The following is a 27,046-nucleotide window of genomic DNA, read 5'->3' as shown; positions in this document are numbered from 1 at the left end:
TCTTGGGACTAGCTTATCTGCATGAATTTCCTCATATGATTTCAGCACCCAAGCTCTAGATCAGTATCTTGGCACAACACCCATAGTCAACTTAATGGCGTGATTCATACAAGCACTGTTTCTGTCAGGTTTGTTACTTGCAAAGTACTTCATTTTATTAAAGTCCATTTGGAGACAGGTGAAAACGTACATAGAGCGCAAAGGAAAAAATACTTTATTGTGAACATGGCTTGGAGATGCACGAGACATATTTCAGAATATACTGTTATATATCAAATGAGAAAAAAAATAAGCTATGACACGAGATAAATGACCAGTGCTTGAGACCAATGAAGAACATGCACACAGCTGTTCTAATAGCACAGTTCCGATACCAATCACAACATGTATCATATAGCATTTATGATCAGAGGCAATTTTAAACAATGTTTATAAAAATGCAAATATTGGACCTACTCCTGCATTGTTGCACATCCAAAGCTTCAGTGAGTCTTGCAGGTGTGTGGAGGGAACAATGAGAGCAAACTGACACCCCACCTCAGGCAGCAGGAGGTAGAGATGGAGGAAACATCAAAAACAAGAGACAAAACCACTGTTCTACAAAAGTAAAAAGGCAAATATTATCCCAAGGAATATTATTATTTTCACAAGAAATCTTAATTGCAGCATCCTGACTCCATTAAAGCCAATGAGAGTCTGCCATTGAGATCAGTAGAGCCTGAATTTCATTCTGAAACTTAAAACATTCTCGCATCAGTGTAAACATCAGCAGAAACAACATGTCAGCATCTATACAAGTATTCAAGTGCTGTTTAAAAACAAAAAATAAAAACCAGACAGTGCTAACCAAAAATGCCAGTACATATCCAAAAGGCAGATAATTAAAAGAGGTTTTTACAAATATACATTTTAAAGTATTTAAAAGCATCCATTTTTTAGTATTTGTATATCATTGCGACGGAAAGGAACTATGAGAAAAATCTGAATTATTTGCAATGAAAAAGGAAGGGCACAGTGTTTCCTCAGATTTATTTGAAACACAGTATTTTTCCACTTTGGAGTCATGACATCCACCTGCACATTCAAGCACATTTCAAAGCAGTGCTGAGGAGTGGCTGTACTTCATCGTTATGAAATATACTCCTTCTGTGCAAGTATTTCAGCATTATTCCTCATGAGCCATTTACACCCATTCATATTTTCAGTAGAAAAGAAACAGAAAGGAAAATCTCTTGAAGAAATATTTTTTTGTCTTTAAACAACCTGATGAGGTTTTACATCATGGCAATTTACAATCATGCATTTGGAGATCCAGAGTCAATACAACTTTTCCATTTACTGTTAGAGTTGTGCCTGTCTTCAAACAGTTCTCTGCTAATTTTCATGCGGATATCAGAACTGGATAACAGCTCCTTTATCTGATTCAGTCTGGATAACAGGGCCTGCGTTTCTCTGTGCAAAGCTTCCTTTACTAAGTCTGCTTCATGGCTCTTTCCTAGAGGAAAAGAACAATATAATACATTTTATAACAACTAATGTCATTTAGAGTCATTAATGTATGGAGATAAAGAGATCATATCTGGTTTGGACAGTATTAATCGCTCAGCCTTTTGCCCACATTGATTTTTTTATAAAAAGGTACTTTGTCAAAAAAATATAATTTACATCAACAAACGCTACCAAAAAGTAAAAAACAGTACAGCATTCTGTCACATTTAAGAGAAACATACTCTGTAATAGTATCTGCGATGAGTATCAGTAGTGGTAATTTTTAGCTTGGGGTTGACTGTTGTTGACTAGGAAACAGCATGTGCTCTCACATGGAGTAAGCAGCCCTGCGGCAGCGCCAAACCCTCGGGCGGAGAGCGTCGCTTCCACTTACGGCAAGGCCTCTTCCACGGCCATTCATGACAATCCAAAAGGCAAACGCAAAGGGTTCAGTTTCTCTTCATAAGCAAGGAGGGGACTCTTGGTATCAAAGGCCAGTGAAGACTGGAGCCGCCTGCTTCACCATTCTTGCCTTTTTTCCACCATCCATCCCTCCCAGCCTTCAACAGATTTTCAGCAGTGGAAGCACTTATTAAACTGGTAGACAGCGTCCTTCGATTCAGAACAAACTTTTGATAAGAGACTCACAAAGCAGAGTGCCTGTCACCCAGCACCACTTAGCAAATTTGAGTGGGGAGCTGGGACGTGTTTTTGTGGTTATTCTTGGTGGGATATTTGCTCCCGGGCTTTTTGCACAGTGCTCACTTGCTGTTATCATTGTCGCTCTCATTCTTACTGCCGCTTTCTGCTTCTTTAGTTTTCACGGGGCTTCCATCAGTCTGTCTGGTTTTGTTTTGCGTTTCTTCTAAATATTGCTGTACAGCCTTCAGCACCGCGTTCTCCACCAGCCTTTTGCTCAGGCTCACCAGCTCTGCATCATCTGGCTCTGCTGCATGTTTTTCACCTATGCGTCACAACAGACAAGAGAAGGAATTCATTGCCACGGAAAGGTAGTAGCCGTAATTGTATCAGGAGCCTCTGGCTGAGCTGGATTTTAAATTATTAGCTGCCTCTTCCTGATTGTAAAAAGTAATTTCCCCCTCCTCAAGCTCTGAATCAAAAGTATTTCATGAAGATGTATACAGTATATCAGATCAAAAATATTTCACTGCTCATCTTTATTATAACACTCCAGTAAAAGCCACTGGCTAACACCGTGAGCACCCACTCAGCTTAGAAGAGTAAGTGTGCAAAATTAATTTCTTCTGGTCAACAATCACCTGCGACATCTGGGCAAAGATGAAGAACACAGCACATGATGAATTTACATTTTAGCAGCATTCTTAAATGTAGCTGCCCCTGTTTTGTGATTTTGCTTAATAAATCTAAAATCTTCTACCTATTTATTCATTGCTTGTAATTCAAGAGTTTCTCATGGGAAAAATGATGTAAAATGCTCTAAGCACAGGTTTGAAATTTTTTTCTAAACAAAGCATAAAACTTGGAAAAACCATATGCTCCCTCTCTGTCTCTCTTCTGTCTTCTAATTTAAAGCTCTGACATTGAAGGAACGCAAGTTCCAGCAGTCTATTCTTAGATATCTGCTGATAAAAGCAAGAAGCTGGCATTTCCCTGCTTTCTGAAGAGTTCACATGAACAAATATATGTAATGAAATAACTGTATATATAGTGAGGATTCTCATACATCATTACATGTATTTTGAAACTGTACTTTTCCATAAATAATTTTCCTAATAACTATATAGCCCACTACAGCATCCTCCTTTTATGAAGAATGCAACCCAGGAAATGCAGTTTTTATTCTCTGATTTCCACTGGCCATGAAATCTGCCACTTCGCAATTTCTTGCACTGAGTAAGTAACTGTTTCCCTCCATCTATATTTAAAGGCCATACTTTTAATGTCCTTTTCTGGAGTTAGCGTTCTGCAACCAGTTATAGGCTGCTTAGTCACACACATCTGGTGAAAGAGATACTATTGTATGCTCTCAGCACAAAGCTCTGTACTGTTCAATTATCTAAATTTGCTCTTTTTCATATATGTAAATTTATTCAAGTTTGCTAGCACATATAGATTATCGTTATAAAAGACTTTTATTAGTCTTCGTAGCGGATTGCACAACCCAGGAGTGATTTCACTGATAAAACATAATTCATATGGGGATTCGAGGGGGAGAGGGAGGGGTAAACGAAACTCTTCATTTTCAGAGGCAGCACCTTTATTAGCTGTTAATATGAGCATCCCGCTCTGGAACAGCAAGACGGACCAAACCCTTCCAGTTCCAGGCCGCCACACCACTGTCACTGTGGGGAAGGAAAACTGTGCTCTCCAGCTGAAGAGTCATCAGATTAGACCCGGGTAAAGCATTTCATTACATTTTGGAAAAAGGTTGGAAAAATACTCTAAAAAAAAAAAAAATTAAAAAAAGGCAGCTATGGGAATAGTTTTGGTTAAAACAAAATAAAAAAAATAAGAGACAACATTAAAAACATGTTTAGCATTTCCAAGAAGAAATATTTTAGGTTAATATGCGAGTCCGAGGCAGGCACAGGCACAATTCCCAAAACCACCCAAACAGCTACATACTCCACGTTCTCTGGCCCACTGCTTACCATGTTCCTTCGCTACCTGTAAATCCTGGGTTTAAGTCTATCCCTGAACTTACTTAGAGGAGGGACTTAATTCAGGCTTTTATCTCTCAGGAGACTTATGATACATGAAAGCAGCATCTCCTCCCAGCTTTTATGAATTGATCCCACATGCTCCTTTGAATGGAGCCCTTTGATTCCAAATTTCCTTTGCTTTTATTAAAGATGCTCGACAAAATGTTTTGGTTGTCCCAGCCTATTTATTCACTAGCAAAAAAAAAAAACAAACCACTGTGGTTTCCAGTTGGAAAGTTTCTTATTTTTCAGAATTGCTAGTGAATCACAGAAATTTTTACTCACACAGCTCTAATGATCTGTCCACACAACTCTGAACAAAATCAATGGGAAATATGGTGCTCAGCCACTCTGACACTTGACCCTATAGTACTTAATATGCAGAATATGACTAATCAGTCACAGAGGCCTCCAGATACCACAAACCAGCAGTGATTATATTTACTCAGAATGCAATTTTACTTGTAGTACATTATGCATTATTCTTACAGTCTAAAAAAGGACAGAGATCTTCTCTCATAAATATTTTCTGCAAAACAGTTCTCATTTACATATATGTGTATAAAATCCATGTATCTACTATTGCATTTAAAACTTCAAAGAAAGTAGATAGCTCACTGTGTAAGTAATTTCTCAAGCATGAAAAAAGTCAGACTACTTAAAATGAGCCTTTTAAAAGTACAGTTTATATAACTAGAGAAGAATAGTTTGGGTTTGGTTTCTTTTTTGGTAATATTTTTGAGACATTCATGGCTCACCAACAGTCTGGAGTCAAGTCTATAATACCTCCTAAGTAAGCTCTGCATTCTCACCAGGAAGACATACACGGGATCTGACTGACATGTGAATGCGAATGCGTGCACGTCCCCGTATGAAGAGCGCCCTTGGATTTATCCGTCCGGCCACCTTGGTGGACTGGCACATGGGGCCATATGATTCACTCATGCTCTGTTTATATTCTCAGACTCCCTAAATAGCAGTTGTGTGAGTGGCTGTGCAATGCTGAGGTTCACTGGCAAGGTAGTTGTATAGTATTGTATGATTCCTATCCGTGACTGTTGACAAAAAGAAATAGGTCACATAATAACAACAGGTATTGATCATCTATATTTACTTGATTATTTAACACACATATAGGTCCTGTTTATATCTCTCTCTCCATGCTGCATCTGCTGCTTGCCTGCTTCTTAGATGTATACAATTCCTTTGCAGCAGGCAAATGCTTCTTTATGTAGACTGTCTTACGTTACAGGAATTATCAGAATATCAGTAAAAAGCCATTGGAGATATGAATGTTTTAGATTTAAAAGGGAGGTTTAAAAATTCAGAATTGCTTTGTTTGTAAACTGTTCTGAAAAGGGAACAGATACATCATGTGCACTATACTTGCATCTATGCTGTGCCTCTTAGTATGGGCTGTGCCACTACTTTATTTCTGTGCCTGTGAATAAAAAACTTCCACTGCCTTCTCCTGCACGTGGCTCAGAATAAAAATGAAAAAACCCTTTCATTTTGTTTATCCCAGAGTTCTCTTCTGTAATTTTCAAAAGATGAAAACAAATTCATGCTCTGTGAATGTATCTCAATGCATCCATGCTAAGCAGTGCTTTTTATTACTGAAACCGAAGCACACCTATTGTCCTGAAATGACTGCTATTTTTTACAAAAGGGAACTACCAACTGCACAGAATTATTCAAAAGGGGCTTTATGATCCTACAGCACACTGCTAACAGTTATGGACATGAACCAGATCCCTGCAACCAAATCCAAGTTTGGATTCAAATGCACTGCAGTATCTCTCTACTGGACTAGGTATACTCTCCAAGTCTACACCCCCTTACGCTTTACAAGACCGTGATCTGGATTTTGAAATACTGCATTGGAACAAATCAGATTTCGTGGTCCTGGTACAGCATTTTCATGGTCCTGACATAGCCTGTTTTAGAGTCCATGTGGATATCTCCAGTTTGGAGAGAGGCAGGACAGTTACGTGGATCCCTCTCCTGTTTATACTACTAGTCCATTTTTTGTGAGAGATTTAATTGAAAGAACCAACAGTGGATCCCTTTTACAGAAAAAGCCAGTTTTACAACCTTTTACCAGCTACACTCCAAGACAACATCCTGCAATCCTTGCCTCATGGCCTCAACACACTGGGTTTTGTTTTTCCCTCCAACAACCTTTCATCACAACAAAATGATGCCAACGTGGGGCAAATTACAAAAGGAGACCCTTGGTATTCTGAATAGGTGACTGAGACCAGCTGGGAAGTCTGTACTGTGGCAGCAGAGGTTACAGTCCGCACCCTGGGGAGGGCCGTGGTAACAGACGTGCCTCCGTCTACCTTTTGTTTCATCAGTTTTCTAATACTGTTTTTACAAAATCTAGAAACAAAAACAGGCCCCCCCACGAGGGCCTCAGGCAATCTTTCAAAAACTAACCATTAAAAAATTCCTTCTGAATACTGGAAAGCTTCATTTTTTACTTACACTGTGCCTCTGACTGACACCAAGAGGGTGAGCCAAGTCACTGTTGCAAACCCTCAAAGCTTTCACCACAAGACTCCCTTTCTATGGTGACTCCTCAGTGGCTCCAACGCATAATAATCCCTTAGTGTAAGGTAACTGATTATTTCCCTCTCCGTACAGGGGCAAAAAGCTTTGCTGGTGTGCAGTATAGCAGGAACAGGACTGGAAGGAAGGAGACAACTACCCTAACCATTGGCAGACTAAGAAACCGTCAGCAGATGAATATAAATTATTTCTGCCTATGGTAGGGTTAGAGAAGACAAAGGCAGGCCAATAAAACAAATCCCTGACGGATTTCAGCATGTGAATTCATACAGTTTGCAATGTCAGTGGTTGTGCCTTTATCATGGTTCACTATCTCTATGTGATCAGGAAAAGATCTAAGAGCGAAGACATAATCTATACTCTCAATGCCCAGGCAGATGTAGACTATTGCAAGGCTGCCATGCTCAGCTGCAGCCTGTGGAAACATCTAGGTTTTGCTACACTAGACCTTTGTGTCTGCAGAATCTGATTCAAAATTAAATTAAATCTCATTGACTTCCATGGGAATTGGATGAGGTTCCCACACCTACATACTGAACTGCAATGTCCTGTGTGTCAGATCCATGTGCTGAACGTTTTCTTTACTGAGGACTTTCAGATACATTTGGTAGGCCATATATAAACAGAACTATAGCATTAGAAAAATACCATCCCCCCTCGCCCTGCAAAGACAGTGAGTCCACAGTCCATAATAAACTGCAAAACAAGCTACAACCAGCCACCAGACCGTATACTTCCCACCCTTGCAACAGACTGTGAACGAGCCAGCACAGTCAAGATCATGGTTTTGAAGTAATGAACACAAACATGAGCATGTGCCCATATCTAATCAACACAATAAGCATAGACAGGAAAGTCACAACTCTGAACATTTCCTCGTTAATTAGGAAGGACTTCCATGAAATGTCTCTTGAGTAGTCACTTAAGCAATGGGCACAAATAAGGCACTGAAAGGAAGGGTGAAATTATAATCTCTTTGTTACATGATGGTGATGACATTTGTGTTGCTGGGTGTTCCCACCTGATGTTAAACAGCATGCATAGCTTAGCTCTCCTCTTGGAAATCTAACAAACTTCTTTAGTTTTACATATATTGCTCTGTAAATACAGGACTGTCTAACAAGGCAATACAGGCAATAACAATCTGTCCTTTGTGCTGTATACATGGGTTTCTAGTTTGCTGGAAAGATTTTTTTTTTTAATTTGATTTGGCCCACCATGGAATAAACCCAACAAAAATAGGAATTTCTAGTGAAGAGGAAATTAAGGGTGTTACAGCTATTCAAGGAAAATGGTGCTCTTGCCAGTTTCAGTGATGACAGCAGGAATATCTGCAGCTCCCTTCGAGCAGGAGGCTTGGCAAACATGGCAAAAGTTTGTTTTGTTTCAGACAAAACTCTGTGAAGCTCAGTGATCTAAAATTTCTGACCACCTCTAACTAAGTGGAGAAACAGGATGTGCTCTGCTAAACCTATTCTTCCCTCTACGAGCACCGAAGGACGCAATGCCACAGGCACGAGCTTTCAAATAAAAAAAAAAAAAAAAGTAACTAAGACTCTACTCCTGGCAGTTCTGTTAAATATCTTGGGTTTATTTTCCTATTAAAAGAGACCTGCTGACAGAGAAATTTCCTGACTCCCTTAAAGTAGTTTAATACTTAAACTTAATGAATTTATAAGAAGTCTAGTGTAACAGGAAACAAAGATAACATAATGGCTGAAGGAAAGAAGATGGCTTAAAAAGCTGAGTTGTACTCGATTTTCTCACTGATACTCAGGTAGAGAAAACGGCCCAAGTCACAAAAGTGGTTTTACATAACCACAGAAACGTCCACCATGCACGCTGACAATGGGAGAACAAAAACATCCAGGCAGACTGTGATAGCAAACATCCAGGCAGAATTATTCAACCCCCGTTCACCATCCACAGCGCTGTCTGGTGCTAGCAGCTCAAGGGAAATGGTGAACACGAGCCGCCCGGGCTAGCAGGGAGAGCAGGAGAGTTCCCCCTCCCTCCAGGATGCAGCCAAGGGGGAGCTCCCTGCTGTCTTCAGAGCCCGAGAAAGAGACCAGGCTTCCCAGGGAAAAGCTGAATTCTGGAACAGGTCAGACATGGCAGTCCCTCATCTTCAATGGCCCTCCAGAAATAATACTGAGAATGTAACACACTATGGGGGACAGTGTAAGTTGCTCCCCCATCAACCTTGGACGCCAGTGACCACAGACAGAGCTGGATGGTCTTGAAGGCAGAAAATCACCCTGCTAGGTCACTAAGCCGAGGGGGGTGTAGGCCCAAGAAATGCAGCTGCTAACCAAAACAGGATATACACAGATGTTAATTGTCAAAGTCCAAATGTCTTGCCAAATCCTAAAAGTCCCTGCTTATGGGCCAGTCAACTGTGAAAATCAAATGTTTACTCACAAGCGTGATAAGGGAAGTCATTTACTATACATTGACCTTTTGTTACTGTTTCCTGTCCTTCTTGCATTCTCTGTGAACTTCATTTCTTTAGGATTCATCTGTTACTATACAGCTTCCAATAGGACGCTATTTTGGCTGAGACTTCTTCATGCTACTATCAAGTAGACTAAAAAAAGGCAACTTCCTTTGAACTAAGACAGATGTTAAACAAGTGTTAATAAGTGAATCTTAACAAGCTGATCCTGTGTTGCTGCTCCTCCTGAGCTCAGAAAAAACCTCCATACAAACTCATGCTATCAAATAGTCTCTCATATAGTATGTGTCTTTCCTCAGGGAAAGCAATTTTGAAAATATTTGTAAATTATGGAGAGAAAAGTCAAATTTTAAATGAACATGCATTTTTCATTTAATTATTTCAACTGCAGTAACAGGAGTTGTGAAACACAGCTGCATACTGCTTGAACTGTAAAAGGAAGATGAAATCTTGCCCAAAAAAGATTAAGATGTAAGTATAATTGCAATTCAAGAGGATGACCAACAGTGTCCATAAAATACTGTAATAAGGTACAATTTTTATGGAAAAAATGTAATTTGCAAGGTGTTTTTAACATCTTTGTAATCATGCTTAATTAGAACCTAAATCCAATGGAAGAAGGTTAGAGTCACCTCTTTTGGTAGGAGCGTCTTACATAGGCTTGAACTGGTAGTGTAACTACATCCTAAGGTTGTCAAAATATATGGGTCTAATCCCTTTCCCCCAGGATTTTCATGAAGGAACTGAACCCACTTCATCAGCTTCTTGGGCAAACCATGAAGTTATGTATTTTTGAACATGAGTAGTATTGTTGCTGTCTTTCATTTCATGGATCAAGCTTACAGAATCTGACCAAATTTGTTAATAGCTTTGGGAAAACTAACATAACACCCTTATGTCAGTTTAAATGTCATTAAAAAAAAAAATCATTAAGTACTTATCATGGCATTTCCTCTCTTAATCCCCTTTATCTATTATATATTTTGCCCTAAGTAACGTATTTAGCATTACTCTTTCTTCCCTCCCTTTTGTTTGCCACATAACCTCCATTTTAAATGTGTTTTTTTTAAAGCTAGAATTTGACTTAAGTTTTCACTCTGATTTTGTGAGATGTAGCTGTATAAATGTTCACTGCTCTACCACATATAGGTTTTTGACAGGTCTGTAAGTATGAAATTTATTTTTGACACTTGGAAAGATTAGTTCATAAAAGTTTAGACCTGTCTTTAAATGCTATGGCTCTGAACCCATAAAACTACCGCTCAGGATCTTATCATAGAACCATAGAATCATTAAGGTTGGAAAAGACCTCTAAGATCATCGAGTCCAACCAGCAACCCAACACCACCATGCCCACTAAACCATGTCCCTAAGCGCCTCATCTACATGTCTTTTAAATACCTCCAGGGATGGGGACTCCACCACTTCCCTGGGCAGCCTCTTCCAATGTTTAACCACTCTTTCAGTAAAGAAATTTTTCCTCATGTCCAATCTAAACCTCCCCTGGTGCAACTTGAGGCCATTTCCTCTCGTCCTGTCGCTTGTTACTTGGGAGAAGAGACCGACCCCCACCTCGCTACAACCTCCTTTCAGGTAGTTGTAGAGAGCGATGAGGTCTCCCCTCAGCCTCCTGTTCTCCAGGCTAAACAACCCCAGTTCCCTCAGTCGCTCCTCATAGGACTTGTTCTCCAGACCCTTCACCAGCCTCGTTGCCCTTCTCTGGACACGCTCCAGCACCTCAACGTCCTTCTTGTAGTGAGGGGCCCAAAACCGAACACAGTATTCGAGGTGCGGCCTCACCAGTGCCGAGTACAGGGGCACGATCACTTCCCTACTCCCGCTGGCCACGCTATTTCATCTTCTTCAGGACAAGCTCTTCCTCAACTTTAATCTCTCTCTAAAAGCTCAAATATACTTGCTCGCAAGAACAGTGAGTCTTGACATCCAAAGAAAAATATTCAGGTAAGATAAGCAACAAATTCAGACACGTGTTTGGTCATAATAAATTGCTCTGTGTCATGGGGTTTTTGGTCACCTCAGCCATATGAAATCAGAGTAGCTGTAGTTAGAGTTAAGAATGCTGAAGGTATGACTACAGTTCACTTAATCTAATTCACAGGAATCTAAAAATTGTTGCTAGAGCATAGTGTAAAGAGAGATCACTTAATGAAATCTGTGGATGAAAAAAATTGAAACATCACCATGTCATAAAACTAAATTTAATGCAACCAATCCTTCACATAAAATAAGCAGACTTTATAATCTAGGACAAGAAAAAAAGGAAAGAATAAGAATACTAAAGGAAAACACTTTTTTTTTCCCCTTCCTATTTTCTTTATGAATAGTGCATGTATCTTAAGTTGATGAACAAGCAAGTAGTAATCAAAATTAACATTATCCTAAAATCTGCTTCACCGTTAGAAGTCAAGAATTGAGTCCTGATTATTTGTTTAAACCAGTGGGCCTTACTTTCACATCCTTCCTATGCTAAACATCAAACAGTTGTAAAAGCATTTTCTTTGTGAAACGTAAAACTCCTTAAGAACATAACCAACATTTCCCTACCTAACAGAAACACTTCGTTCATGAGAGGAATTCCCTACAGCTCTTACACTGCACTCTAGCAAAAGAGTAACTCCCTCCCTCTCTTCCCCCATGTTTCTACTTCCTCAGACTCAGTGAGTCAAAGCCTATTCTAGCAGCACTTTAATGAAATCAATCCAGAAAAATACGCCTGCTATGTCAAAAACTGAACTAATCCTCACAACTTTTAGCAACTTACACTCTGTACCATAACGGATTGCTTATTACCATGCCTTAAAATTGATGGTTCTCTTCTCTTTTCACCCCTTTTTCCATTCACAAATTTTGTTATCTCTACCTACACAGTATTCACAATTCCATCCCTTCCTCTTGGGCATCCTAATAATTCTAATTCTGTCCCATTAACATCAATGGAGAACTGCTTATTTATGCCAGCTGGTCTTCTGATCCTTTATTTCTATCAGGCTAAACTGTTCTAATTTGGAGTTTCATCTTTGTTTCTTCATCCCCTCTTATTTTAAAGTAGTATTTTTCTCAGTCTTTCTCCAACTCAAGAGTAAAGGAATAAAGGTTGGATATTCATGCCAAAACCAGTTTTTGCATTTCTCTTCACTACATTCAGAACCAACTGTGAAATCAAAAGCAGGTATTTGTTCTTCACTCCAGCTAAACAGCAATGCATTTGACTCCATAGTTCCCTTTGCCTTTATGTTTTCCACATAGAAAAACGTTCTCCCACTTCTATGTTTGGCTACAGGGGCCAAGAAAAGTTCATTAAGGATGAGGAGAAGAAAGGAGATGGGCAATGGTTCCCTTTAAGAGCAAATTGTATCATTCACGATTTTGAGATTTCCCGAGATGGGTAAACACATACGACAGTTGCATGGCACAATGCAATGTGGTTTTAACTCCAGGAATGCAGGTATACCTATACATCAGAGGGTTATGCACTGTTACCACATGGGGCACCAGAAGCAGTAAACTAGAGCATTTGAGAATCGGCCTGTCCTCACAGCCTGGGTGCAGCACCATGCCGATCCAGCAATTCTGCTGCTCATCGAGGAGCTTATACTTGGACACATCTTACCACATAACGTGTTTTTATCCAAAGTCTAATCCTGTAATCAATTCTTATTTTACACCTTCTACAAAGACTATGGCTAAAAAAGGACCAAGGGAATGAAATTCATCTTTCAAAGCAAAACTATGTGCTTCTTTTGAAATGGACCTAGTATTATTACTCACTTGTGCTGAAGTGGGCATTACAGGCAATGCCTCCATGATCTGGGTCGCATTATACCAAGCCCTCTGTCCTTATTACACTTGGCCCTCCTTCCAAATGTTTCAGTCTAATTATAACAGAGAACACACACAATGTGCCAATAGGGCACACAGATGGGAGCAACAGAAAGTAACATTGATTTCATTAAATCAGAGGATCAACAGTGTTTCAAAACATGCAAACACTACAGCAAATTTCATTTTAACAAGATAAAGGTAATCCCAGACTTGAGGAGGTCGTTCAATCACTAGAACTCACCTTAGTCACTGGGTATATTTTGTAGAACTACAAGAATAAACTTTTTTTGTGCTGGAAAAACCTCTCACATTCTGTTAACAAAGTGTATGTGAAAAGTAAAAGGGGAGCTGAGAGAAGAGAGGAAGAAAGGAATACCTTTTTGGTTGCATTAGGCTATACTGGATGGTAATGGATTTTTAAGACAGCAGAAAACGTTACTCATTTGCTGATTCTCCTCAGCCACAGTAAGTGCTGCAGAAAACATGCCTGATACTTAATATGTTTTTGTTCAATCCTTGTGCTTTGTACTAAAGTGGAAAATTGAATAAAATGCCATTTAAAAAGTTATTGCTATGATGTGAAACAGAATGAGTAACACAATAATAGACCATGGCATAAGACACTTCCCCTCTTCGCAAAAGGACACAAGTTCTCTAGCGAGAGCAAATGAATTATCCATGCCTGAGGATATTAACTCACAGGAAACTCAGCAAGTGCCCAGATGAAGTTCACCTGAGATTGGCAGATATTCAAAGGGATTAAGTCATCAGCAGAAAAGGTAAAGTTAATGGTGGATTTTGAGATTTCTGGGGATTGGCATGCAGAGGAGATATCTAATAAGGAGTGAGTTTTCTCTATGCCAATTTAGGACAGCAATTCCTAAGGTTCATGAGAGTTACAGGCAGGGTCAGAAGCCTGACAAAAGTTCAGCTGTGTATGCTAACATCAGAATTACAAGTCTAAAAGCACCAACTATTATAAAAGTTTGGCAGTGTCAAATCTATCACTGGTACAGCGCACTTTTAGCTATTTAAGGCCCAAGGACTTAGTTTATAGTCAAATGTTTATCAATGGAAGGTACCTAAATTTTAAACAATGTTTGTGGCTTCCATTCCATTGTCCTTTTGTTAAGGCAGGATAACTTCCTAGCCTTTTCTCCACACTAAGTTCCATAGCATATACGACCCTTCTCCTATACCCCAAATTCCTCTAAATCTCAGACTCTTCTGTCAATTCTACAGTTCAAGCTTATGGAAACAGAAACACTCAAATTTTAGGAATAGCAAAAGTGATTAGGTATAAAGCATTACTAAACCAGCAATAATCAGCTGCTGAACAAGGTGCCAGTATGCCTTAGTACGATACTTTTCAAGATATCTTATTTTCCACTTTGCCTACAATAATTCCACAAATAATAACAGACCAGTGTCATATCTACAGGACAACCCCTCACTGGACCAAGGACCTTTGTTTGCCTTGTTTTCTTTGTTTGTTTACATTAACCTGAAAATCTTGGTCACAACATCGCAAAATGTGGAGACTCTGCAGTCCAACATCTGTCACTGACAGGAAGCTTTCCCTGAAATATATACAAAATGTTCTCTCTTGTACTTCTATTGCATCATGCAAAATAAGAAATCTTGTGCTATCTTAACAGTTGCTTAATCATGTTAACCAGTTCCTCTTCCTGCCTTCTGGCTTTGTAGCTTTTTTTCCAAAACTAGCTAGTTCCTACTCTCAGAGCACATGGGCTGTCCCCAAGATGGAGCTCTGCAGCTCCCCAAGCATTTTCTGGAAGTGCAGCCTGGGCTCCTACTTTGCATTTGGAGCATTATCTTCCTTTGAAAAAAATGTAACCCTTGCTCCAAACTTCTTCCTCCTCTGCTCCATGATTGTGCCTCTTGAGCTTCTAGGACAAAAGTTACACTGATCTTTCCAGTGCAGATTTAGCTAGCACTGCATGCATACCATTTCTGCTAAAAGGTTGTAGGTCTGGCAGCACATTATCTTACTGGAGGGGAGAAAGAGAGAGGGTTTGGGTTTTTTTTTTTTTCCTTCCCAGAGGTGAATCCTTTCCATAGATGAAACCTGTTTTCCCCCCTTTTTCAAAGAGGACTGAGTACAGCCTCCTGATCATTCCAGGTCTGTTTAGAAATGTCAAATTTGAGAGTCTGATTATTTGTCCAGATTTTGGTTTCTGGAGACCTTCAATGAAACAAAGTAAAATAACTTATTTTCTCTTTCTTAAGCTTATGGTATCTTTAAGAGAAGGTGCACAGACCAATTTTATAATTTTTAATTTTAATATTTTAATGGTTTCTGGAATAAAGGTTAAAACATGCCTGCTTGCTTCCAGGAATAACACTCTCCATTAGAAAACAAAGCACTCAGCTAGCATTAAGCATCACAAATAAGACAGCATAAGAGGAAAAAAAAGCACATTTAAAACATCAGGTTAGGAAGCAGCAGACAACTACCACATTTTGGTTATATAACACTTTCCCACTCCCAAGTGTGGCTATTCTGTTTCTGTAATAGATGTTTTTTTCCATATGTTACAATTTCTACATTGTGAGTGGCTCCACTCTAAACTCGGAGGGATTAAGTTACAGCAGGACTTCTCATACAGCAATACAATAGGTCAAAGCAAATGAGTATCTAAATTGGGGTAGCTGTTCATATATAGTAACAGAGAACGATATTTCACGTTTAGCATGTCAACACTTCTTATTTGGCTGTAACACGGATTTGCTCACGCATCGCTTTTGAGCAGAGAAGGAAAATTCAACTTAGGTTCTATGTTGACATTAGACAAAACACCTATTCTCACAGTAACATGAAAAGCATCTCTGAAACCCAGTGTTTCATTCAGAGGTACCTGGCTATGTTTACACAGGTGAGCTCCACAATGCCAGTACTTGTTCTTGGGCTATGAGGCCAATTAGCACAGAGCAGCTCAGGTCCACCGTATCCAGCTCTGCTAGTCTCTGAAATGGCGTGGCCGCATCCAAACTGCCTGCTGGGACTGGACTTGGGTTGGCGCTAACTCCTAACCAGTGCCCAGGAGTTGCTGCAGAAGGTGCCCTTTTGCCAGGGCCAGAACTATGCCAGGGTCCACAGTAACAATTCATGAGCATGGGCAAGGCAGTCCCAGCACCCAGGTGCATCCCCAGACACCCCTTCATGTAGTACACAGGAGTCCAAGACACGTAGAGCGGTCTGCAGAGCCAGGGTGTGTCTGTAGGTAGCAAAGCTGAGAAGTACATTGAGCCAAATTCCGCGTTCATGACACAGTTACTTCTGTGGATTTCTAATAGCAGAGGTTTTGACTCGTAACTCCAAAGCAGCCCAGCACAAATGAAAACAGAAATATGAACTAAGAACAGTTTCAGAGAGTAATGCAGCAGTAGCTAGAGTAACGCGTGTGCCAGGGGACAGGATTTGGCTCGTGACTCCAGTAAAGCTGTGGGAGCAACACAATTTCCATTTCCTCTTCCACTACAATGAAATCCGACTGCTGTAGTGCTGATCTAATCTCCAGAAGTAAGGAAATGGAAAGGTAAAATTCGTAACTCTAAATATTTGGACTTTCCGATGCTTTCTACTTTTCAGGGCAGGTCTTACAGCACTTCAGAAAACCATGCTGCTCCTTCTACTGTTTGGTGAGTAACAAGTGGCACAATTTGTATAGTGAGTTGAGAGGCACCGCGCCAGAGTATACATAAAACTCAGTAAACTGAGAAAGGAGTATATATAATGAATATGAGAAACAGTACTAAGGGCATTTCCATTATACAGAATAAGGTATCTGGATGTTGTTCACTGGGAATATAGGGCAGCTTTTAACATTGTCCGATAGCAACAGCCTGTAATTTACCCTTTGGAAATCAATAAAAACATAATGTTGTAGCCTTTGCCTTATTCAACAGTATGCTAGGGTAAAGCAGGCAGAGTTCCTCTGAGAACCCAGTCTTCTTTTTGCTGTGGCAATGGTGTTACTAAGATAGTCTTTCAAGCTGTTAAGATGATTTAAAGACATGGTATCTCATATCTAGGTGTATATGGGGTGAATACAAAACATATTTTCCACTAATGAGCAATAATGTTTAACCTGCATACTTATAAAAGTATGAGAAATCTAATATAACATTTCCTCTTCTTAAGCAGAACATCTGCATACAGGACAATCAGTGAAGTTACTCTCTTCAGTTCACCCAGGACATGTTTATGTATGTTTACTTTATCTTTTGCCCTTTAGTCTCCCTTTCAAACCCAAAAGGATATGGGATAGCAGCAGACGCACTGCTTAAGCAAACTAGTGTGAATGCAGAAAATTTAAAAGTGATGTTGTCTTCCTTCCAGGCTCACTCTCGCTTTAAGAAATCATGTTGGAAGTCTCCTGCAAGAGCCATGGGAGCAGACTACCAGCCTGATTTTTAATACCCGGGGCTGCAAGAACAGTATTTTACCCAGGCTCCTTCCCTTGCTATGTACGTACTTACAAAGAGGATTCCAGATGGAGTTGGCAATTTGTTGGCTTGCCATCTGAACCAATCCCTCTGATATTATTTATAGAAGGTCTGCTTTTAAATGGGCTAGCTGATATTCTCATCCATCTCGCTACAGCCCTTGACTCCGGGTATAGCCAGTGGACTGTCACAGCCGTGGCACTTGGCAGGCCGGGTCCTCGGTTGGTATAAATCAGCACTATTCTTGCTTACAGCTGCTAAAGGTTTCCTTGACATTTTCACTACTGCTTGATTCATGCCCCAGATAATCTGTCTCACTTTTATGGTTTTACTTGCATGTTTAGCAAAAATCCTGAAACACTGTTAGCTTGCTTCTAATTGAATATTCCAACTGAAGTGTCCTTTTAGACAGCTTCCAAGCACTGCAGTACTAAACAGTATATTATTATTGAAATAATTATTTTTAATGAATATAACCATTATTAAAATTCCCAATTCAGTTACTGTACATTGGAAATTTTTCTGAGATTTTATCACTACCAGAAAAGTATAATTTTTATTATACAAAAATAAATTCGTAGGCAAAAGCAACATGTATTTCTATTTATGTTATGTTGCAAATTGATAGACAATAGTTAACTGTCAATTATTTTCCCTTTACAAAAGATGAAAAGCTATTACCCATTACAGTATATTTAAAGAGAGTTATTCATTTCTATTCAAGTTTTTGTTCTAACTTTATGCTGGAGATTTACAAAACAAACTAATTGTGTTGCAAAGATTTGGCCCCATGAGAAACGGTATTCACCATTCTTCGGTCTGCACTACTGTTTGGTTTTTTGAACCAAGAAGCAGCACAATTCAGAATATTAAATGCAATTTTCAGCTGTAATCTGCCACTGCAGCTGGTGGCCCACAGAAACGCCCAGGGCTATTTGAACGCTATTGCAGCAGAACTCGCTCATATTCCAAATCATCGTAAAGCTTCCTTTTTCCTAGACTGCCATATGGAGTGTTTTGGACATATTCTTGGGCCTTTCTCCCCCTCCCCCAACAGGGCAAGGAAATGACCTATGGTGGATGGAATTTAAACCGGTATCTATATAACCTAAGAAATACAGGGCTCAAAGCTGTGTCTGCTGAAGCTTCCTGTCTCCCCAAACATTTGCCAATCAATTTAATTGAAGGAGCATCAGTGTGCTCAGTAAGGAGATCAAGAAAATACTACTTTTCTTTGGAATCCGCTCTTTTATTCATGCGGTTCTTTGAATGAAGTACCTTCCGGAAACAATGAATAAAACGTCTGGCTAATGTCACGGTTAGAAACTTCTCCACATGAGAAGTAATGCACTGGAAACTTCCTTCACGTGGACTGCCTGACCTTGTAGCAAGCGTACTAAAAAGTTACTTGGCCATAAATTTTAAAATAGAGAGCAAAAGCAAGAGAACAAATGATGGAAATAATTCATTGCATCAACGTGCAGTAAAATAAATATTTTAAGGAAGGTCCCTCTCCTTGACGGGTGATTGTTTTTTTTTCTTTCCTTTACAGTGCTATACATATAATAGCAGCAATACTCCATGGTACTGATCATCATCTCTTACTGTGTTTTATTTCCACCCAGAAAGAATTGCATAAGCATAGTATAACTAATAGTGCATTTTTCACAACCCCCTCAACCAGCAGCCTCTTGTTAGTCCGACAAGAGTGCTGACTAGTTCCAGCAGTGGTGACCTTTGTATGGGCTCACTGAGATCACAGGCTCAGTTCCCATAATCTGCAAAGAAGCCTTCAGCTGTAAACAAAACAATTTTAATGTTGTCTCTCATCTTTGCGCAGTGAAAAAAATCCCATAACAGAGTTATCCACTGCAGTATTAACATGACTAAACAGTGAAGAATCTGCTCTGGTATAATTAAATAGATTATTTTACCTAAAAATCCACAAATGGCTCATACAACGCCCTTCACAGCAGAAATAAGGTATAAACTTGCATCAGTTGTTTCATTTTCTTCCATGGCTCTTAACATTCCCAGACTGGCATTAACTAACTATCACTTCTTTATCAACTCATTTCTGGAATTCTCAGAGAATTACGGTTTTGCAGGTCAGAAGAGGATGGGGAAGCATACAAATATGAAGATAACCTTCTGGTGAAATATAAGCATGATAAATGCTACAGGACCTTGGAAGTCAGCCAACCAATGAGAAGTACAGCACTTTGTCCTGTGGGGCAGCAGCCATATGAGGCAATACAACTGGGAGGGATGGCAAAAGGGAGATACATAGTCCATACACCTGTCAGAGATTCGCCCTTCCAACTATCCTTGCTGCAGTTCCTGAAAAGCATTGGACTACAACCAGGCAGGTCCTCCTTGTTCTCTCCATCTGAGTCCAGGGTAGGTACAGAGACACCATTTCGCTGTCCTGAGAACTCTGAACTTGGCGGGAAGGCTGACCCATCTGATGTCTACATTATTTAATGTTTGATCCACAAGTATCAGTGGATCAATCTGCACAGAAATAGAGCTTATTACTTTAGACACAGTAAAATCCCTTTCATTGCACCAAGGAAGTAGTACAGTTTTACTTTACCTCAATATAAATGTTACTAATAGAGTCTGTTGAGAAAGACACCGTAATCAACCTATTCTGGTCAATGTTGCCTCCCCCGGCACTGCTAATCTTTCCCATGTGCAAGGAAAGCTTCAGCTCCTTGCCACCCCAGCATCCTCTGCTGGCAGCAGGAAGACAGCATCACCACGGGTGCATATGTTCACAAGGTATCAAGGCTGCTCAGCACTTTGCAAGACTGAGCCTGTGTACTTCTGAAGCAACATATTCTTTACTAGATCCAGTCACGCAGTGGAAGAAGTTATTGTGGCTAGGTGATGCTTACCATCGTTTGCCCCACGGTTTTTGGGGATTCCTTAATTCACTTCAAGCAAAATTAGCCAGGTTAGTCAGCCAACAATGGAGAAGTGTTTAACCTCACTGGGGTGATTTTGCCTTAAAGGAGTGCTCACATAACCTGCTCTGGATCAGTGTACACAGCGTACATCACCAGCGCACAGTGTACATGACCGGGGATCGTGGCAGCAACGACTACACGGGATCAGCAACCTCTTCTGTCAGCACTTTTGAATCTAGAAGAGGATGGGTTTTCATGGCCGTAGAGCCATTATTGTTTTGCTTATCTAACAACTGCCAGCATAGTAACTTTTTGTCTATCAACATTTATCCGTAACAAGTGAGGTTAATTAGTACTGTGTATGATCACGTATTTCTTGCTAGAACTCATTATGAAAGAAGGCAGCTTGTAGCAACCCACCACAAAGTACAGGCAGGGTTACCAAAAGCGTGGCCAGTTTTCACCTTGATAGCCTTATCAGGGAGACAGGCATGCCGAAGATCATGTGACTCCCACATCGGGGGTAAAGGGGACTGTGATCATAGCAAAGGTGAAAGCAAGAGACAAGAGTTACCTTATGCCCCCTCTGCCAGTCATTTAAACGGATATAAAAGATATATATAATTCTTCCTCTCCCAATGTGTTTGGGACCTAATACAGTTGCAGAGGTACTGACAGTAAAGTAATAGTAGCACGCGAATAGAGGATGGCGTGCTTGGCCTTAACATGGAAAATAAACACAATTTCAACAATATAGGAAGAATCTATGCAAGTACTTCTGCAAAATATTACATGTCATCTGATAGCCAAAAAGGTCCTTATTTTTTCCACCTATGCAAAGTGATGGTTTGGCAATTACGCTGACCACAAGATGGACATTAAGCTATTTACCCTTGAATACCTAAGTTAATGGATAGTCTAGATACAACAGACAGGAACAAACTGCCCACAAAAATATCCAGGGGGGAAGTTTTAAGAGGGTCTTAATCGTCAGCGCAGACATTTTCTGCAACCAGCTCCTGGTGGAATCGGTGGAAGACAGAAAACAACCAATATCTTGCAGTAACAGCAGGCTGCGCCTGGGGACCTGCGCAGTTCTCATCTTGCTACACAGTCACAAATCACTGGAGGCTGGTTCTCTGCTGACACACTTTTTGAAAAGTCATCATTAAGTTTATCAAAGTTCCGACTCCATCAACATGGAGTCAATTTTAGCAACCTCATCTCCATTTCAAAGTTTCTAATCGGGGTCTTCTGAACTTTTTTACCACTCTCTTTCTTTCTCATCTTCTCTTAGTGTGGTCAAGAAGAAGTGTTGGTACCTGTCCCATCATGAAACTAGTCACCTATACCAATTAGCTAGTCCTGGTCTTCTGCTTGCTACAACTGAAATGAAATGAAATCTTCTCCTAACTTCTCATGGGTAATTCTTCAAGTCCTTTAATACAAACAGGTTTGGTTCAGGGCTTTGCTCAAGTTTCTCAGTGTACAGTAGTTATGGATCACTGTGGTCCAAAGCACTCCCAAATAAGGCCTTCAGCCCCACATAACGTCTTCATTTCACACATAAGTGCATGTTACATGAAGATTAGACTTTTAACCGAATTTACAATTTTCACTATTTTAGAACAGTTACAAATTATTCTGAACATTTTTTGATTACGAACCAAAGAACTCCCTGTCTTTGCTCACGTTTCCTTTCAGGAAAAAAGCAGTTCTGCCGTATTTCTAGATAAATTATATAATAAACACTGCTGCTTCCCCCCCCCATCAGTAACATAACATAATAGCAAGGCAATCACATTTGACTTGATTCATCTCCAGAATTTCTAGTTGCAATTCATTTTACACAAAACATCCTGTCAGGAAGGTGGAAGGGAGCCTAACATCTGCAATCTAATAGATTATAAAGCACAACAGTCTGCTGCATACTCGTGAAATAGTAAAACGTAGCCTAGTTTTAAAAATGATATCATTCTGTGCTTCAAAATTCCTTATACCCAAATAAAAACTGGTACAAAAATGAAATTCAATAAGCTAATTTCATTTCTTTCCACAGGCTATATATGCTGATAGGATTTAAATTTGGACTTACATATGTTTGTATTAAACATAAAGGGAGAAAAAAAAAAGAATTTCACTTTTCGATTAAAAGTCAAATGCCACCCGAAATGACTATAGATCAGACACTGGAGGAAATTCAGCAATATGTGTTCATACCATGTAGGACTATTTTCTAAAAATAGTTATTAATTAAAAAAAAAAAACCAACAAAAAACCACCAACCCCAAAAACATAGAGACATTTTAATTTCAAGGAGGATTGCCTAAGGCACATGGATACATCTAACATCATTTTAAAAACTCCCCAATTTCACAGACACCATTATTTTTATTCTCTTTACTTCAAGATGACTATATTTCTCCATTTTTTGAGGCCACAAATAGGCATCCACTGCTGAAGGCTTTTTTAAATCTCCTTCCTCCTATTTAAAAGCCTGTTCTTCTATCATCCCCTCCTGGATACCTTGCAATAAAGTTGAATTTAACAGTTCATCTAAACCCCCTATTTTCTCTCCCAGATTTCCCTTATATCTCTGCTTTCTCTTAGTCTTCACTGGTGCGTACAATTCTTCCAGCAGTCTAGCCTCATTACTGATGGATTATTTTTGGCAACCAATGTCAGTCCCAAGAACGGACATACAAGTAGAGATACTCATGATTCACAAACACTAATGACAGTCTTGGCTGTCATCAGGCCTTGGTTAGGCTTATTGACTTGGTCATCAAACCTAACGTTGTTGGTTGCAGGAGGAGAAAGACTTGTGTAACTTTCAACTTTGACATGGTAAGTACCGAACATTTAGTTTTGGTTGGGACCACTAAATTTTCTTTCTTTTCTTCCAGTAGTGAATGGAAGCAACATTAGCAACCTGATCACGGGCACTCTGAAGTTCTATGAAGGAAAAAGACAAATAACACCTAGTTGTTATTCAAAATGTCATTTCAAGGAATGCACCTTTCCTTCAAACTATTTGTTTTCTCATCCACATCATGCACCTCTTTGTGTATATCTTGTGTGTATGAGTGAATGTATATGTAGGAGTGAAGAAATAACATTACAGAGGGAGATTGGCAAGACAGGAAAGAATATAAGCACTGGAGAATGGAGTGTATATAGGACTCACCAAGCTCAGCTGACAAGTGTGTGTTTTCACATTTAGGGAAGAAGAAGGGAAAAGGATAGTGTCTTTATAGTACCAGAGCAGGTATCACTTTGAGCAACTAAGAGTTAAAACCTCACAAAACAGAAGTGAAAAGGACACACAACCTGCACGACAGGGAGCTATCAGTATTGGAAACTAGTTAGACAGCCTGGCAGATGTACAAGGGCTGTTCAACAACAGGGATTGACTTACTATTTGTGGTAGGCAAACCTGTCCTGTCTTTCATGACAGAAAGACAGACAATGCGTCTTTTATGTGGCTACAGTACAAATGCAAAACAGTTCATGATAACTTATAACAAACTGCAAAGTTGACCAAGTAATTGATTTACAAATGTAACTTTCAGGATTTTAAAAATCTGTTTGAGACCTAAATAAAATAGTTGCATTTCATTCACTGAACCTTCCTTTACCCTCAAAACCCAATCCCTAGTTTGATACAGTTGGGCAATTTTTGGTCAGGCCCAAAAGAGCAAGACCTGGAGCGAATGTGGCTGGCCTGGCTGTGCGCAGGAGCTTGCCTGGTTCCTGTGCACAGGGTACATAGCCCCAGGCCCTGTGTTCATTTACTTATTTCCACGACTATTTGCATGTGTTATATTCAATATGCACCATAAGTAATAGTGTATAATAGCTATCAAACAACAAATTAAGTGCTTAATCTCATTAAATCAAAACACGTAAGAGTGCTCACATCCTCTGCCCTCTCAAGTTGTGACTCACACCTTTTAGAATGCAAAATAGTTTCATGTTCTATTTTGATGTGACCAGCCTTATTTCACGTCAGTAATTGTCTGACACGGGAATTTTGTATGCATTTGATATTTAACAGCCTTTTTTAACAATTTCTGGTCAGCACAACAAAGACTCTAATCCTTGGTTTCCTATCAGGTAGCAAATGGGCTAACACATATACAGCTAAAATGAAGTGTAACAATGCTTATTTTGTAAAATGCTTTCTTTTATGCCACATGTTAAAATAAACAAACAAACAACTTTAGACCAGAAATAAGCTTCCAATGAGATAATTTCAAAAAGCAGTTAAAGATCATTTGAGATAATTTCCAAAATGAAGAAGCACTTATTTAGCATTGACATAAGCAAATCAATACGAGGTCTAACTCCGGGGTTATCACACAGGGAATTCCTTCATGATCTCAGAGATCTGAAGAATTAATCGTTAGACTATACACTAGCCTTTTTTTGGAGCATACACTCTTTCAAAAGCCCCTCCTTAAACATAGCAAGCCAAATTTTGAAACCCCCACCAACTCCACTGGAATTTAACATTGTTGAATGAGAGAAGAAATAAAGTTGGGGGTTTTGGTTTTGTTTTTCTTTTTAAATAAACAGATTTCCACCCTAAGACTTTTAATTTAGGAAAAAGTCTTCATAAATTTTATCAAAATTGATGTAACATCTAAAACTATTATTTCCATTCACGAGCATAACTTCCTTCAAATTTATAGGAACCTGAGGGATCTCTTGTGCAAGATCAGGATAATAATATCAATATGGTTTCATTTTATGTACCTAAAAACAAAGAAAAAACTAGTTAAGCCACTGGTTATTTAAAAAAGGTTGTCTGGTAAAGGACTCAACATAGGATGCATAGATGAATATACATAAAGGCAGCATTTGGAGATGCTGAATCAGGCGTCTGCATCCCTGTAGAAAGCTCCCCAGCCTTATTGTGGTTACATGATCGTTCACTGAGACAACTGAAAGAATAGGTTGTGAACATCCTAAATGCCTAAGTTATAACAGTTTCTACTCATGCTTTACTTGTATCTCTGTCCCACAGCCAGTGTTGAGGACAGATACTTCTTTCCCTCCCTTTTCTGCAGAATACCCTAGCTCTTTGCTCCCCAGAGTACATTCTGGGAATTGATTTCTGTCAAGTGTGGCAGAAAAAGTGTTTATTTAGATAATACTCAGTAAACCAAATTGAATTTGTTGGCATGGCTAATAGGGTTCTTCACAAAATATGTATTTAAGCTGTAAAGCTCCTTGCCAGAAGATAGTACAGATACTAAAAGTTTACGTGGATTCAAGAGGTGACTGGAAAAATTCTTGGAAGAAAAATTTATTAAAGACTTTAATTATTAAGGATGCCACCCCGCTTCATGAAGTCCACAAGCCTTGAACTGCTGCAGCATTGGAGCTGTATTTTGAGGAAACACCTTCTTAGGCTTGCCCTTTTCTAATGGTTTTATTAGGCACCCTGTGCCTACGATGCTGGGGAGAAGGATCTTAAATCTGGTCCAGAACAACCACTCTTATGATCTTACCATAACCATAAAACTTGGCTAAATGTTTTCCAAGGTTATACCTGTATTCGAAGAGAATAGAGAGGGATGTGAAATACATACTGTGGTGGATACAAGATGTAAGCAAGTGGCCGTTCAAACTTAGTAACACGACTCAGCTTCCACTTGTCAGTACTTTGGTGCATTTCAGTCATAGGCATCTCTTAATTTCTAAGGTTAAATTTCTTTTTTTTTTTTTTTTTTAAACAATGCAGATTAGGCAATGGGCTGAAGCTAAATTCAGTTCAGACTTGATGTGAAATAGATCTAAACTCAAATTTTAAAAAGCACACCATGAAAGCAGTGAGCTTTCACCTCACTCAACACAAATATGTACTATGTAACAGTACCAGATAATATAATCTACAACACCTTTTGAAACTACACTATATATGAAATGGAAACATTTCCTTACTGAGTAAGTAATGAACTCTCAGCAATTCAATAACTGGCATTTGTCAGCTGTGTTTAACTTGAGGCACCTCAACTGAAACAAAACTTATAGGAAGACCATAATGAAGTTTGGACATTTTCATGTTCTCTGTGGCTCAAGTAAGTCAAGCAGCATGGTGAGCTGCTGTTCATTGCAAATGCTTGCCTGCCTTTAATGTACTTTTTGTTTCTCATATACAACAATCACATGATCGTGATTTGCACCTGCATGTTTGCTAACCAGGACAATTTAGTGGCAATAAAAGGCCCAGGTTAATTTCCCAATACAATTAGTTTAGAGGCCATCATGATAATATGATAGGAAGATGAAAAATGGATGTGAAAGTCACTCCCTTCTGCCTGTTCCGTGTGCCCAGCATCAAACCGTCTGTCTAGCTGGGGCACGGCCACACTAGATACGCGGCCACGCGTGGCAAGCGCTTCCTCCCACTGCCCAGAGGAAGAACCAGGTGTGGCAGAAGAGAGGGAGGGAGGCCAAGGGACCAGTTGAAAGGAAAGCCCTTTCTCTTCTCTCTCTCTTCTCCAGACTGCTGGACTGAGCGAAAAGCCAATCATACCCACCATCCTTGTAACATACCTCCTCTATCTTTCCCTTTTTAAGATGTCTCAGTCTATCTTACTCCCCCATGAACA

At 39.5% G+C, this 27,046-nt stretch overlaps 1 protein-coding gene across 1 annotated transcript in view; it reads right to left on the bottom strand.

Moving 5' to 3' along the window:
* Positions 1-1,404: 1,404 nt before the first annotated feature.
* The window catches only part of AKAP7 (A-kinase anchoring protein 7), a 98,947-nt gene continuing 73,305 nt past the window's right edge, over positions 1,405-27,046 (bottom strand). The window contains exon 8 of the mRNA XM_076333615.1: positions 1,405-2,452. Coding sequence (XP_076189730.1) covers positions 2,250-2,452 — 203 coding nt within the window. The 3' untranslated portion in view covers positions 1,405-2,249. The remainder of the gene's footprint in view (positions 2,453-27,046) is intronic.

Source organism: Aptenodytes patagonicus, chromosome 3 (genome assembly GCF_965638725.1).
Source record: "Aptenodytes patagonicus chromosome 3, bAptPat1.pri.cur, whole genome shotgun sequence".
NCBI lineage: Eukaryota > Metazoa > Chordata > Aves > Sphenisciformes > Spheniscidae > Aptenodytes > Aptenodytes patagonicus.
The sequence above is the reverse complement of the archived record's forward strand: the minus strand, read 5'-3'. Positions and strand labels throughout refer to the sequence as shown.